This window comes from Ambystoma mexicanum, chromosome 9 (genome assembly GCF_040938575.1).
Source record: "Ambystoma mexicanum isolate Mex_15411 chromosome 9, UKY_AmexF1_1, whole genome shotgun sequence".
In the NCBI taxonomy this organism is placed as follows: Eukaryota; Metazoa; Chordata; class Amphibia; order Caudata; family Ambystomatidae; genus Ambystoma; species Ambystoma mexicanum.
Window position 1 is genome coordinate 426,076,137 of NC_090931.1, and position 13,698 is coordinate 426,089,834.

The window sequence follows — 13,698 nt, forward strand, 5'->3', positions numbered from 1 at the left end:
CAGGGTAGACCACTGATCCTTGTCCAATCTGGCACTTGCTGGCTTTTATGGTCAAGTGGGCTGTCTGGAGGGCCTGCAACACAATCTTGAGGTGCTTCACATGATCCTCCCAGGTGGAACTGAAAGATGCTATAGCATCCAGTTATGCTGGACAGAATTCATCCAAACCATTAAGGACATGATTCACACATCTCTGCAAAGTGGCAGGGGCATTCTTCAACCCAAAAGGCATTACCCTGAACTGTTAAAGACCCTCTGGTGTTGAGAAAGCTATCTTCTCCTTGGCATGTTCAGCAAGAGCTATTTGCCAATAGCCTGCAGTGAGATCAAATGTGCTGAGGTATTTGGAGGCACCCAAAGTATCCACCAGCTCATCTGTCCTAGGCAAGGGGTGTTCATATGTCTTGGTGACAGCATTCAGAGCCCTGTAATCCACACAGAACCTCAACTCAGAGATACCTGCCATTGGAACCAAAACCACTGGGCTGGACCAAGGACTACTAGAGGGTTCAACCAGCCCAAGATTCAACATTTTGTTGACCTCTGTCTTAATGTAAGAACTTACTTTGTCTGACATCCTGTATCCCCTACTTTTGGTAGGTACACTATCTCCAGTATCAATGTCATGTTTGCACCAAGGTGTCAAACCTGGAGACTGTGAGAACAAGGGGGAAAATTGGCTCAGCAAAGTTTTCACCTCAGCTTGCTGATCAGAAGTCAGCTGAGGGGCCACTTGGAGACCCTCAATGGAGCTATCTGAAGGACTGCATTGGAACAGGTCGGGGAGAGGTTCTGATTCATCCTCCTCAACATCTGAAGCCAGCAGCAGTGCAGAGATTTCAACTCTTGGGATGAAAGCCTTCAGTCTATTCACATGAAACAGCCTGACCAGCCCTTCCAAGGTCCACTAAATAGTTGACCTCACCCAGTGACTCCACCACTGTTTAAGAGCCTGACCATGTGTCCTGTAAAGCTCTAGGCCTTATAGGATTCAAGATCCAAACTTGCTGACCAGGTGTGAAATTGATGAGGGCAGCCTTCTGGTCATACCAATGTTTCACCAGGGCTTGTCCTGCCTTCAATTTTTCACTGGCCAGACCCATCAGGAGTATCATCCTTTTACAGTTATCACTACAAAGTCACTATGCGTCCTGGGTAGGAATAACTTAAAATGCCTTCACTAGTGTGCAACACTGGATACTTTCAGTCCTAACCCACCACTGTACACCAATTTCTTAAAACGGATTTCTGAACTCTGACCTGGTGGGCAGAGGTTCAGAAGGCCAGCCTAGTTTCTTGGAACATGGTAATCTTCTGGACAAGCCACACCAATCAAGTTAGCTTGGCAGCAATCAAGACTAGGTCTCAGGAGGGGTGAGGGTGACTGAAAGACCTCAATGAGCACACAAAGCAAAGGACACTTACAAATCATGCCCAGTCAGGTGCATATGTATTAAACATACAAACACATTTATTTCAAGGCCTTTGAGTTTCAACACACAAATCAAATCACAGTACTTTTTTAAGCCAACACATTCCTACCTAAATACATATATACAAGACCAATGGGGTCTAAAGGGTTAATGCAAAGAATGGGTCCACAACCTAAAAGGGGAAGGAAACAGGTAGTGCAAATAGTCTTTAGTCCCTTCTGCATCCAACACACTCCTAACTAAGAGGCAGTCCAATCCCTAAGAAGAGTGGAGCCTATTGCTCAAATGCAATGCTGGCACACGCGGTAATGCAGATGGGCACAACGGGGTCTCTTCAAGGGTCTGTAGCAGCTCAGGAAGGTGGGTGAGGTGATAAAGAATAGGTTCCCACTATTCCAGGATGGCCTCCACTTGAGGGCAGAGTCAATTCCAAGAGTTGGTTGGGAATAGTTCGCTAGATCGCACTAGCAGTGGAAAGGATAGGGGCCCTCAGGGGCCACTCATGCGTAAAAATGGATGGAGGCACTAGGAGCCACCAGTTAGGGTTGCAATTACTCACTGACCCCCTGCGCGCTGCGGACTAAACTTCGGCAGTCGAGTCCACTGCGGTTGAAGGTTTGTGTGTGGCAATGTGACGGCTCTGTGGCTTTCAGCGACGAAGATACAGCAATGATTCCCAAACAGGACAGTGACGATTTCTCTGCTCCTGGTGGATGGATCAGGCCAGTTTCACTGCATCAGGCTTCAGCGGCAAGAGGGGCACAAAAGCAGTGCACCTGCAAAATTCCGCAACACAGCTGGGCGACACGTTAACCTTGTATACTCCGGTTCGGGCGCACACACTCTACTCCAGACCTGGAAATGCCAAGTGTACGAAATACAGTGTGAGAGTGCCGTGAACACAGAGCTAGTGACGTACCAAGTTTCAAGTGTCTCCTTGAAACAGCAGCGGTATCAGGGCAAAGAGTCTGTGTAAGCTAGTCAGCCCACTGATTGGCCCAGGGACACTTCCGAGAAGGCTTACTTGCAGGGTTTGATGAAGGTGCTGGGAATAGTCGGTCCCACTATTCCAATGGGTGGTACCATCTTTGCAGATCTTCAAGGACGATCAGATGCAGAGGGGTCCCACGGCACGACAGCGGGCTCAGGGTGCCAAACATTCCAGCGGGTCATAGTTTCAGGATACTTGGATCCTATCTTTCGTTCAGTGAGAACTCCAGAGATCGACATGGTATGGGTGTTTGAGGCCTTCTCTTATCCAGAATCTCCTTTGCGCCAAAATGAAGAGGACCCAATGGGAGATCTGCTCACATACAGGCCTACCATACGTGGACCAATCACAGACCACGGTGGTCCCAGGCATTCACAGTACCTCAGACTCTCTGGCACCCAGGATGTGTATTGGAACAAGACGTTGCAGCCTACATCCTGGAGGCACACACACACAAGGGATGCAGAAGCCTGCGAAAGCTTGGCATTTCACGGGAGAATGCATGCCCAAATAAGGACTGACCTGGATCGGCTCAGCCTGGGGAAGATGAAGGGGCAAGATGGCTAAAGGACAGGCCAAAGAACCTAGTGGCATGGCCATTTTGGAGCCAGGCCACCTGTTCGTGCCAAACACGGTAATCGCGGTTTACCTGGCAAGAAAGGGTTATAATATGCGAAATGATAAGCTGCTACCACCCCTGTCCAAGGCACATCTGCACTTCTCCTAAAAAATCCTTCGAGAGTATCTAGGGCCTTTGGAAATGACTAGACCTAAGTGCACTGTACTGTAAAGTACATTGTACACTTGTTACATGTTGCAGAAAAGTTGTAACATTGGAAAGGACTAAGGGAAACAAAGTCTGCCCGTACTGACTGTCTTAAGGCCATGTCAGTTTCCCCATAAAAAGTGAGCGAAAAACCCAGAGGAGTGCAGCAGAAGGCTGGGATCCTCTGGTAAAGTCAGACTATGGTGTATAGACATCAGTAAAATGTTGGGGGATACACAACTGGAGGGATAATTACACATAAACATAAAATAGAAATCTTTCCTAACAAGTATCCACTGAGCTCATGTCTAATTACCAGGAGCACATCACCTGACTTCATCGAATGCGGCCAATAGGTCAACTGTAGCCAAGAAAATGTAATCATATTTTTTGTAGGAAGCCTGACTTTTACAATGAATCCATTCAAAGATGTACCTAAAGCCTTGCTCAACCCGGTCTGCCACTTATTGATCCTACCTGATTCCCACTACCAAACTTCCAGATGCTCCAACAGCAAGGCTACGAAGACCTGGCTGTCGGCATCAAGTATGGCAATGGGTCGATAATTTCTAGGCTTTGACCGAGGAGCTCTTTCTTAAATTGGCACTATATATGCTATCTTTGGTAACCAAAGGGAGTCTGCCACATGTTCAAATAGGGTCGACAGTACCACTGCCCAAACTGCTGGGTTCCCTTTAAACAGAAAATTTGATATTTTATTTGGTCTAGCTGCACAAGAAGAGCTCATATTCTTGATTATTTTCTCCACATGTTCGCTATTAACTAACAATTTCCAACCATTCTCCTCTCAAAGGGTGCCTCCCAATAATTCTGGAGTTGCAAATACACCCTTAAAATGGGTATCCCTACAAAATATCCCCACCAAAAATGTTGCCGTACATATGGCCGTTTGTCTCGCCATGGGTGATATTTTTGGGGGGATAATTTGTGGGAGCAGGGGTTGCGGGGGGTGTACCTCGCACATTTTAAAATTATGCAGGTGTTGCAGAGTTGTCCCCCGCAGGGTCCATGGGTCAATATCGCCACAAAAATATGGCGATATTTTTGTATCGCAATATTTGTGCAGGGATATTAACGCATGGAACCTTAAAATGGGACACCCAATCTTCCTCAGCTACAGGATTCATCTGTTGATTTGGCTACAGACTGTCCATGTCATTCATCAATCTCCAGAATGCATGCAAGTTTTTATTTGGCAAAACCAACACAACATGCATTCTGCATCACGTTGTCTTCGAAGTGCCCGACATCTCCATAGCCAATTTTTATAACATAGCTTCTCTTTTTACATTTTTGATCACAGTCCCTGGGGAAAAAGCCCACTGCACGTTTTTAACAATGTAATCTGTGCTCTCATCTCTTTTTTCTTCAGGACCACGTCAGCATTAAAGACACATACATGCTTCTTTACCACATTGTCAGTTTGTGGTTTATCAATAATCAAACTGTAATCTATGACATCTTCAATGAAGCAATCATAGTTCTCTACAGATCAGGAGTTATATTGCCAATCATGGGAAGTTAAGCTTAGGTAAGTGGTAAGGATTTCATTTACTCGGTACACAGTGCCAGGATTCCAGGACACTTTATCCCCTGACACATTCAAAATGTAATCTATTGTGGTCAAGGAGGAGCCATTAGACCAAGTATAATTTCTCAGAATGTCTCCAGCAATGGAACCATTCAATAAAGAAAGTCCTAGACCATCCAGACTCTTAAACCAGACATAGCCATGATATTGCTTTTCCGGCATCCTAAGGACAGCCGGTATCCATACAGGATCACAGTCGGGCAATATACATGTAGCATTAACATCACCTGAAAGGATGATTTGGCCTCCAAAAAATGTCTTGTTCCAGTAATTTGCACAAGACAAGATTTTCTCTACAAAAGATTCCAAATTACCACTGCAGACTGCCAATATATATTAAAAATCGGAACATTCGGGACATACTCAACTACCAACCTTACATGGGTGGCCAATACTCCCCAGCAAACATTTATACATTTAATTACTGATATTTCCTTGCAAGAATCTCACCAAAGTAAAAAAGTCACCAAATAGGCGACCCTGATTACCCCCTTTAGCAGGTTGAAAATTGGGCACAAAGCCATCCATCAAGGGGCCCTTCACAAGCCATGTTTCCTGCAGAGAAACTGATCATCAACTGCCACCAAACAGGTCGAATGAACAGAATGAGTGACACGCAATCTGAAGCGTTCACAAGGATGGTCCCCCCCCCCCCAACCAAGCTAGGTCATGACTCCTATTACTCCATTACTATGCTCAATCTCACTGTAACTACCCTACCATCAAAAATTGTTTTGGCAGTACCCACTGCCGATATTATAACAGTGAGAGTAAGTACTCGGACCTTCTGATTACTATTGCACCCTTTAGCAACAGAGGACAAACATGAGCCTTCCTCCACAGCAGCAACAACTGATTTCGTAGGCTTTGATGTGCCTACCGCTGATTAAACAAGAATTCCTTCACATTACTGCTTACTTTAATGTTCTCAAATTTGAATAGAAGGGATTCCAGCAGCACAGGGTGGGTTTTCGTCTATGCCTTAATACCTTCATACAAGGAGACCAGTATAAAGAGTACTTGATTAATTTTGGTTAGAATGTCATCCTGGGCCACCCCCAATCTATGGTTCATGTGTCTTACCATGGCCGAAAGTCTCCTTGGGGAAACCTGGGCCAGTGTTGAGGTATATGGATGCCATTTAAGATAGATCGGGCGGAGTGTCTAACAGGCTGGAGACAATGCTTCCATTCGTCATGGGTAAGGGTGAAAATGTTTCCGGACAAACGGACTGTGCCCCCACCGGGACTGTGGGAATGAGTCCCTCGGAAGGCACAGAGCTCCGATAGCCCCCAATTGATGACCCTAGTGGGACTTTATTGGTAACCAATTAATTCTGTACAGGTGGAGGTACAGCTGGTAGCATGGGAAAGACGTTATTTAAATAAAACGCATTAAATAAAACTTTGTTAACAGGACCCAGTGTAGTCCGAGTACTTCTTCTAGTTCACCACAGCCCCCATTTATTGACATAAAGAAAGGATCAGGGGTATATCAAATACAAGAGGCAGTTTGTCAAACGTTCACAACTCACAGACTCAACGGACCAGTGGTTTCCAAGGAGCAACAATGACAACACAAGGGCAAGGAAGCACTTGCCTTCCCCTATCGCCTTAGAATATCACTTTTCATAATTGTTCACCATCCAATAGGTCTTTCTCCAACCCTTCCCACGAAAGAATAAATAAATAATGGTGCTGAAAATTGTCTGGCCATTGTGTTCACAGTGGTATCCACTGGTGTACAAATCATTCATGAATGTATTATTGCGGCTCACTATATATTTCCGGATAATTTCTGGTGTCTTCTCTATTCACCATGTCTTTGGTGCGCTCTTAAGTCTGCCCCTCCCACCGCCCCTTGCAGGGCAACAAAGGTAACGGGAGTGAAGTTTCACAGGAAGTATATGAAGAGAGGGTAGACTCTGCAGGCAGGGGCACTGGGTGTGCTGTGACTGGTCTGCTGCTCTTCGGAAATTGTCTGGGTTTATTTTGGACTAAGAACCTGGAGTGGCTGCACACTTAAATGGGTGTTGAGCCCCTGATTGGGATCACAAGGGAAAAGTGTTATATCGTTAAACTCAATTCTGGGTTGGGGTGTTGTGTCATTGGAGCTGTGAGAAACTCGACCCTTTCGAGGAAGGAAGAGAGACATTTCTGGTTAGACCCTTATTATTATAAAGAGGGATGCAGATGCTCAGATCCAGAGAGAGATGGCTTACTAGTTACTCCAACACAGGTTAATAGAGAGACTGAGGGAGGCATTAGGAAGACAAGCTTTAAGATTCCCATAGATAGGAAAGGTCTGCTTGGGGGTTTTCAGCAGCCATGTCATTTGCTTCACTAATGCTCCCATTTCGCAATGGCTCTGCCAGAGGAGGGAGGCCCACAATTGCCTCAGCCCATGAGCCTTTGTTAGAAGGCAAATGAAGGACAGCAACATGCTTGTCTGATCCGTTTTCCCGGGAGGGATTGTGTGAAGTTGTGTGCCTGTGAGGACGTGGCCATCCCTCATCCTTTTGCCTGGTAGAACCTTTGTCTGGTCGAAGGAGCAGATTCGGGCTGTATGCCTGAAAGGAGAATGCATTTTTCTCATACCATAAGAGGTATGAGATTTGAAAGTCTTTAACTAGGGAGTCAGAAATCATTGCACAGATCATACATTCCTTCTAGTTGTAAAACAAATAGGTTCAGAATGTAGGAATGGATCTCTTAGACTCTGGTCTGCATAAGGGTGAATGTATACATGGAAAATATAAGTAGAAACAGCGTGGAATCGAGAATAGTTTTGAGATTATTCTGGCTGTTCTGACGAGATCATTCCCTACTATCCAGAGACACGGTGTGAATGCAGTGCAGTGATGGGGTTTTGTGATCTCGTGTGAATGCAGTGCAGTGATGGGGTTTTGTGATCTCTACGTGGAGAGTCCTAAGATGGACATATAGTGTTCCAGAGTTCTAGACTGCCTTTTAACTTTGATTGGATGGGCTGAGTTGCTCATGGTTTTGCAGCAGAAACTAGAAAGAGAGGAAATAGCGGCTCCCACTTTACTTTCCGCTACAGGAAGATTGGCCATCAAGGCAAAGCTCCCACGGGTTGATGTTCTTGTAGGATGCTTTGCTTTGGGGTGATAGGAGAAGTAGGCATTTGAGTCTGTCATACCAGTGGACAGTCAGGAGGTTTTACATTAGGATCTAATGCTTGGCCAATGTTTCAGAATTAGTCCCAGTTTCCTCCACACTTAGAGTGACACTAAGCTACAGCAGAGCATATCAGTTACTGGAGGAATGTTGAATTTGGAGCCTAGAGGATATCCTACGGTACATCATGCATACATGTATATTAGTAACAAATGATCAGTTTATCAGTATTCCATTTTTTATTTCAAGCACCAATAACACAAAGTTAAGATGGAGCATAACAAATAAAATGAGAACGTAACCATTGGAAACAGCACAGTCAAATGACAGAGCAACACGCGTCCCAATCAGGTTACAATGGTTAGGATAACCATATGGCGAAGATAAAAAAAAGGCACATCATGTATAAATGGCCAGTTTCTGAACCCAAAATATTATAAACCATACACTATTCTAGGTAACCGCAGCTCTTGCCATGATATTTATATGAAGTTTCGAAACAGATGTATTTCCTAACACAGGGTTAGCTAAGGCCACCTTTCACTACAGTACCATAATCGTAATGCTGTGTACATTTTACTTACTCTTAGGCGTGCGTGGCGCTGCATGTTTCTTCTTCTTCTTTCCACAGCAACACCAATGGAAACTCCACCAAGGCATGTCTGGGAGTCACCATTGAAATCCTCAAGGGAAGCAGCTTAAGGTCGCACACCAAAAAGGGAAACAGTGAAACTAGCAAATCTCTGTGAAAAGGCAGGGATTGCTAACTACTCAGCCTCCAAGGAGATGAGCACTGTAGCTAAGCAGCAGCAACAGAAGCTTGCCATCTGAGGGACTTTGATGTCACAATGCCCGTCACTCCAGAAGCTGTGATGTGTGGGAAAAACTAACAGCAGCCAACATGGCCGCTTCCATATAGCACCAGAAGGTTTATTTTTGGTAATATGTTGTGTGATCTGGTATCATTGATTGGAAGGGAAAGGGTATTCAAAGCAAGTCAGTTAAAAAAAAATGTTTGACAGTAGAGATACATTTGCTTTTCCTTAACATCACGTCTACTGGAGAGGTCTGCCATAGCAGAGTGAAGTTGTGACATGCAGTGTCCGCATGATCACAAATAAGTATTCTGAAAAAAGTGTAGCTCGAGATTCGTATATTCAGTGAAGTCTACTGTGAATATACTCCTGATAGCAATGCCTCCTATGTTGAAGAACTTAAGGCATTGGTAGTAGCCACAGGCACAGACGTGAAAACATTCCTCGCTTTCTACATAAGAGACGATCGGAGAGCTGTGAGAGGATAATTCTGTGTTGTGATTTGAAACTTGTGTCTGTTGAGCAGGTATGTGTGTGTCACCTGTTGGGTAGGAATGTACTAATCAAGAAGGCAAAGCTGCCAGGGGGTAGCCCATGCCCTGCCTCCATTATCACTTAAGAATATATACCCTGCAACCATCCCTGCCTATTTTAAAGATATATATATATATATATATATATATATATATATATATATATATATATATATATATATATATATATATATATATATTTCTTTATTACATGGCCACGGTAGTGGCCATGTAGTTATGGTTAAGTTGGTGTTTCCATAGGAAGAGCACTTTTTGGGCGGCTTATAACTTCGCTCTCCCTGGACGAATCCTCACCAAACTTTGCAAAAAAAGTATTTGGGTCACTCTGGATTTTTGCAAAAGTTTGGCAAAGTTTGGTGAGGATTCGTCCAGGGGGGGCAAAGTTATAGGGGGGCTCCCAAAACTTTTTTTCCCATAGACATAATGGGAAAAAACTTTGCTCACGCCTACAGCCCAAACCGCTGGACGGATTTACACCAAATTTGCGGCAGGAGCGGCGGCCTGGTCCCGAAAGCGTGCTTTGCTTTATTTTGTGTAAATCCATCCAGTAGTTTAAAAATAAATGACAAAAATGTAAGTGAAAAAAATTAGTGATATCTGTGTTCGCTTCGCGGACACACTTCCCTGTTCGCTCCGCAGACAGGACGGTGATTGGGCAAGCAGCTTGCGTGATATCCGCGGACATCTGACGTGCTCTCTCATTGGATGTGGTGAAAGCGTGCAGTGCGTCTGGCTTCAGGGACGCCCGTCATCTTTGTTCCTCGCCGCCTGCATAGTAATTCTTGTGTCTGTCTCCTGTTCCTCCCACCCCCGCTCATGCCCCCTGTGTCCTTCTTGTCCCCCCCACCACCACTCATGCTCCGTGTCTCCCCTGTTCCTCCAGCCCCCCGCTCACGCCATCGGCACACGGTGGCCAGCGGAGGGCCGAGGAGCGGGATCTGCCACCTGCACACGAATGCCGTGTGTCTCTCTCCCTCCCCCCCACACCCCGCTCATGCCCCGTGTGTCTCTCTCCCTCCCCCCACCCCCCGCTCTTGCCCCGTGTGTCTCTCTCCCCTTCCCCCACCCCCCGCTCATGCCCCGTGTGTCTCTCTCCCCTTCCCCCCACCCCCCGCTCATGCCCCGTGTGTCTCTCTCCCCTTCCCCCCACCCCCGCTCATGCCCTGTGTGTCTCTCTCCCTCCCTCCACCCCCCGCTCATGCCCCGTGTGTCTCTCTCCTTCCCCTCCACCCCCGCTCATGCCCTGTGTGTCTCTCTCCCTCCCCACCACCCGCTCATGCCCGTGTGTCTCTCTCCCCTTCCCCCCACCCCCGCTCATGCTCCGTGTGTCTCTCTCCCTCCCCCCCACCCCCGCTCATGCCCCGTGTGTCTCTCTCCCTCCCCACCACCCCCGCTCAAGCCCCGTGTGTCTCTCCCCCTCCCGCCCAACCCCCGCTCATGACCCGTGTCTCTCTACCCTTCCCCCCGCCCCCTGCTCATGCCCCGTGTGTCTCTCACCCTCCCTCCAACCCTCGCTCATGCCCCGTGTGTCTCTCTCCCTCCCCACACCCCCGCTCATGCCCCGTGTGTCTCTCCCAAGCCCGCCCACCCCCCGCTCATGCCCCGTCTGTCTCTCTCCCCTTCCCCCCACCCCCCGCTCATGCCCCGTGTGTCTCTCTCCCCTTCCCCCAACCCCCATTCATGACCCGTGTGTCTCTCTCCCTCCCCCCACCCCCGCTCATGCCCCGTGTGTCTCTCCCCCTCCCGCCCACCCCCGCTCTTGCCCCGTGTGGCTCTCCCCCTCCCGCCCACCCCCGCTCACGCCCCGTGTGTCTCTCTCCCTCCCCCCACCCCCGCTCATGCATCGTGTGTCTCTCCCCCTCCCGCCCACCCCACGCTCATGCCCTATGTGTCTCTCCCCCTCCCGCCCACCCCCGCTCACGCCCCGTGTGTCTCTCTCCCTCCCCCCACCCCCGCTCATGCCCCGTGTCTCTCCCCTTCCCCCCACCCCCGCTCATGCCTTGTGTGTCTCTCTCTCTCCCTCCCCCCCACCCCCGTTCAGGCCCCGTGTGTCTCTCTCCCTCCCTCCGCCCCACTCCCGCTCCTGCCCCGTGTGTCTCTCCCGCCCACCCCCCGCTCATGCCCCGTGTGTCTCTCCCCCTCCCGCCCACCCCCCGCATGTCTCTCCCCCTCCCGCCCACCCCCCGCTCATGCCCCGTGTGTCTCTCCCCCTCCCGCTCACTCCCCGCTCATGCCCCGTGTGTCTCTCTCCCTCCTCCACACCCCCCGCTCATGCCCCGTGTGTCTCTCTCCCTCCCCCGTCCCCCGCTCATGCCCCGTGTGTCTCTCTCCCTCCCCTCACCCCCGCTCATGCCCCGTGTGTCTCTCTCCCCTTCCCCCCACCCCCGCTCATGCCCCGTGTGTCACTCTCCCCCCCACCCCCACTCATGCCCCGTGTGTCTCCCCCTCCCACCCACCCCCAGCTCATGCCCCGTGTGTCTCTCTCCCTCCCCCGTCCCCCGCTCATGCCCCGTGTGTCTCTCTCCCTCCCCTCACCCCTGCTCATGCCCCGTGTGTCTCTCTCCCCTTCCCCCCACCCCCACTCATGCCCCGTGTGTCACTCTCCCCCCCCACCTCCACTCATGCCCCGTGTGTCTCTGCCTCCCACCCACCCCAAGCTCATGCCCCGTGTGTCTCTCCCCCTCCCGCCCACCCCCTGCTCATGCCCCATGTGTCTCTCTCCCTCCCGCCCACCCCCCGCTCATGCCCCGTGTGTCTCTCCCCCTCCCGCCCACCCCCCGCTCATGCTCCGTGTGTCTCTCCCCCTCCTGCCCACCCCCCCGCTCTTGCCCCGTGTGTCTCTCCCCCTCCCGCCCACCCCTGCTCTTGCCCTGTATGTCTTTCCCCCTCCGACCCCCGCTCATGTCCCCTGTGTCTCTCCCCCTCCCGCCCACCCCACGCTCATGCCCTATGTGTCTCTCCCCCTCCCGCCCACCCCCGCTCACGCCCCGTGTGTCTCTCTCCCTCCCCCCACCCCCGCTCATGCCCCGTGTCTCTCCCCTTCCCCCCACCCCCGCTCATGCCTTGTGTGTCTCTCTCCCTCCCCCCCACCCCTGTTCAGGCTGTAAGGATATTTGGCGTGTTACAGTACAGAGTACAGCACTACTGCACAGGTAGCAAACAGCACAGAGTACAGCACTACTGCACAGGTAGCAATTTTTTTCGCAGCACCACCACAAGGGTGCGGTGCATTGCTATATGGGTTACCAGATTAACAAGGAAAGACAGGCTATTCAGTCAAAAACGATTTTAACATATAAGATGCAAATCTATTTTTACAGTTAAAAGCACACGTGCTCATTTAAAAATGCACACTATTTTCACCTGAAATGCCTATGGTGCGAGAGACACATTTGAAAATTAACAGCTAACCTATTAACCATTAACCTGACTAATAAAACCTTATTTAACATAACCCACTAATAAAATGTGTTCTCCACTGCAGAATTAGGCATACTCTGAAAACCATTTAAATGTGTGTGCAGATTTTTTTTTTCTTCTCTTCTCTGCCTGATTCTCCGTGTTTTTGTGCACAGTAACTGCAGGAAGAAGGAAGTCAGATTTGCAACAATTGCAAATGTATAAGCGAAGCTATTGTTGAAGAGTAGGAGGATGAGAGATGATGGATTTCATTGGGACACGTCATACAGAGGGCTGAGAGGAAAGTTTTAGTGGGCAGTAACGGGGAAAAAGACGGGACACATTTTTCTGCACTACTGGGGAGAAGACCTGGCTGTGGGGCTCCTGACTGAATGCAGATTCCTGTGTCCTGCTGCAGTCGAGATTGGGGAGAGCTGAAAGAAGGACCTTTCCACTGGCTGAGGCATTCCTATCTGCAAAAGCTGAGAATTCCAGGCAATGACCCCGGTTTGAGAAGGCAAGCGTTCCTTTTTGCTGGAGTTAATCTTCAAGGGAGTCACATTCACAAAGATAACAGCCAAAGAGAACAACTAAAAAGATAAGGTAATGAGAAGTGTGGGAGCTGAGTGTGTACGGTAATATGCAGTCAGTGTAGGATTCCTGTGCGTGTCTTAATCAAATACCAATGTTGCAATTTGAGTTCTGTTCTCCGCCACGCTCTTTGCAGTGTGTCATAGACAATGCTTTTACTGTACCATTTTATTTATTTCTGTAAAGAATGAGATCGTGTTTAAATGCAACTTTTATAATACAGAAAAATATTTGAAAACAGACGGGTGGTGTATTTTCTATTTACCATTACAATGCCGATGATGTGGGGAGATTTTTAAACAGTGCAATGGTCATTTTAAGACAGATGTGTGCATGTCAGAATCAGTATGAATAATTGTGAGTGACTGTAGCATAGCTTGTTGGAGGTACATGAGCC

The 13,698-nt window shown here is 48.7% G+C and overlaps 1 protein-coding gene across 1 annotated transcript in view; it reads right to left on the bottom strand.

The window, feature by feature from the left end:
• The window catches only part of LOC138489651 (maestro heat-like repeat-containing protein family member 1), a 176,363-nt gene extending 167,620 nt beyond the window's left edge, over nt 1–8,743 (bottom strand). The window contains exon 1 of the mRNA XM_069617324.1: nt 8,527–8,743. Coding sequence (XP_069473425.1) covers nt 8,527–8,602 — 76 coding nt within the window. The 5' untranslated portion in view covers nt 8,603–8,743. The remainder of the gene's footprint in view (nt 1–8,526) is intronic.
• Between the last annotated feature and the right edge of the window lie 4,955 nt (nt 8,744–13,698).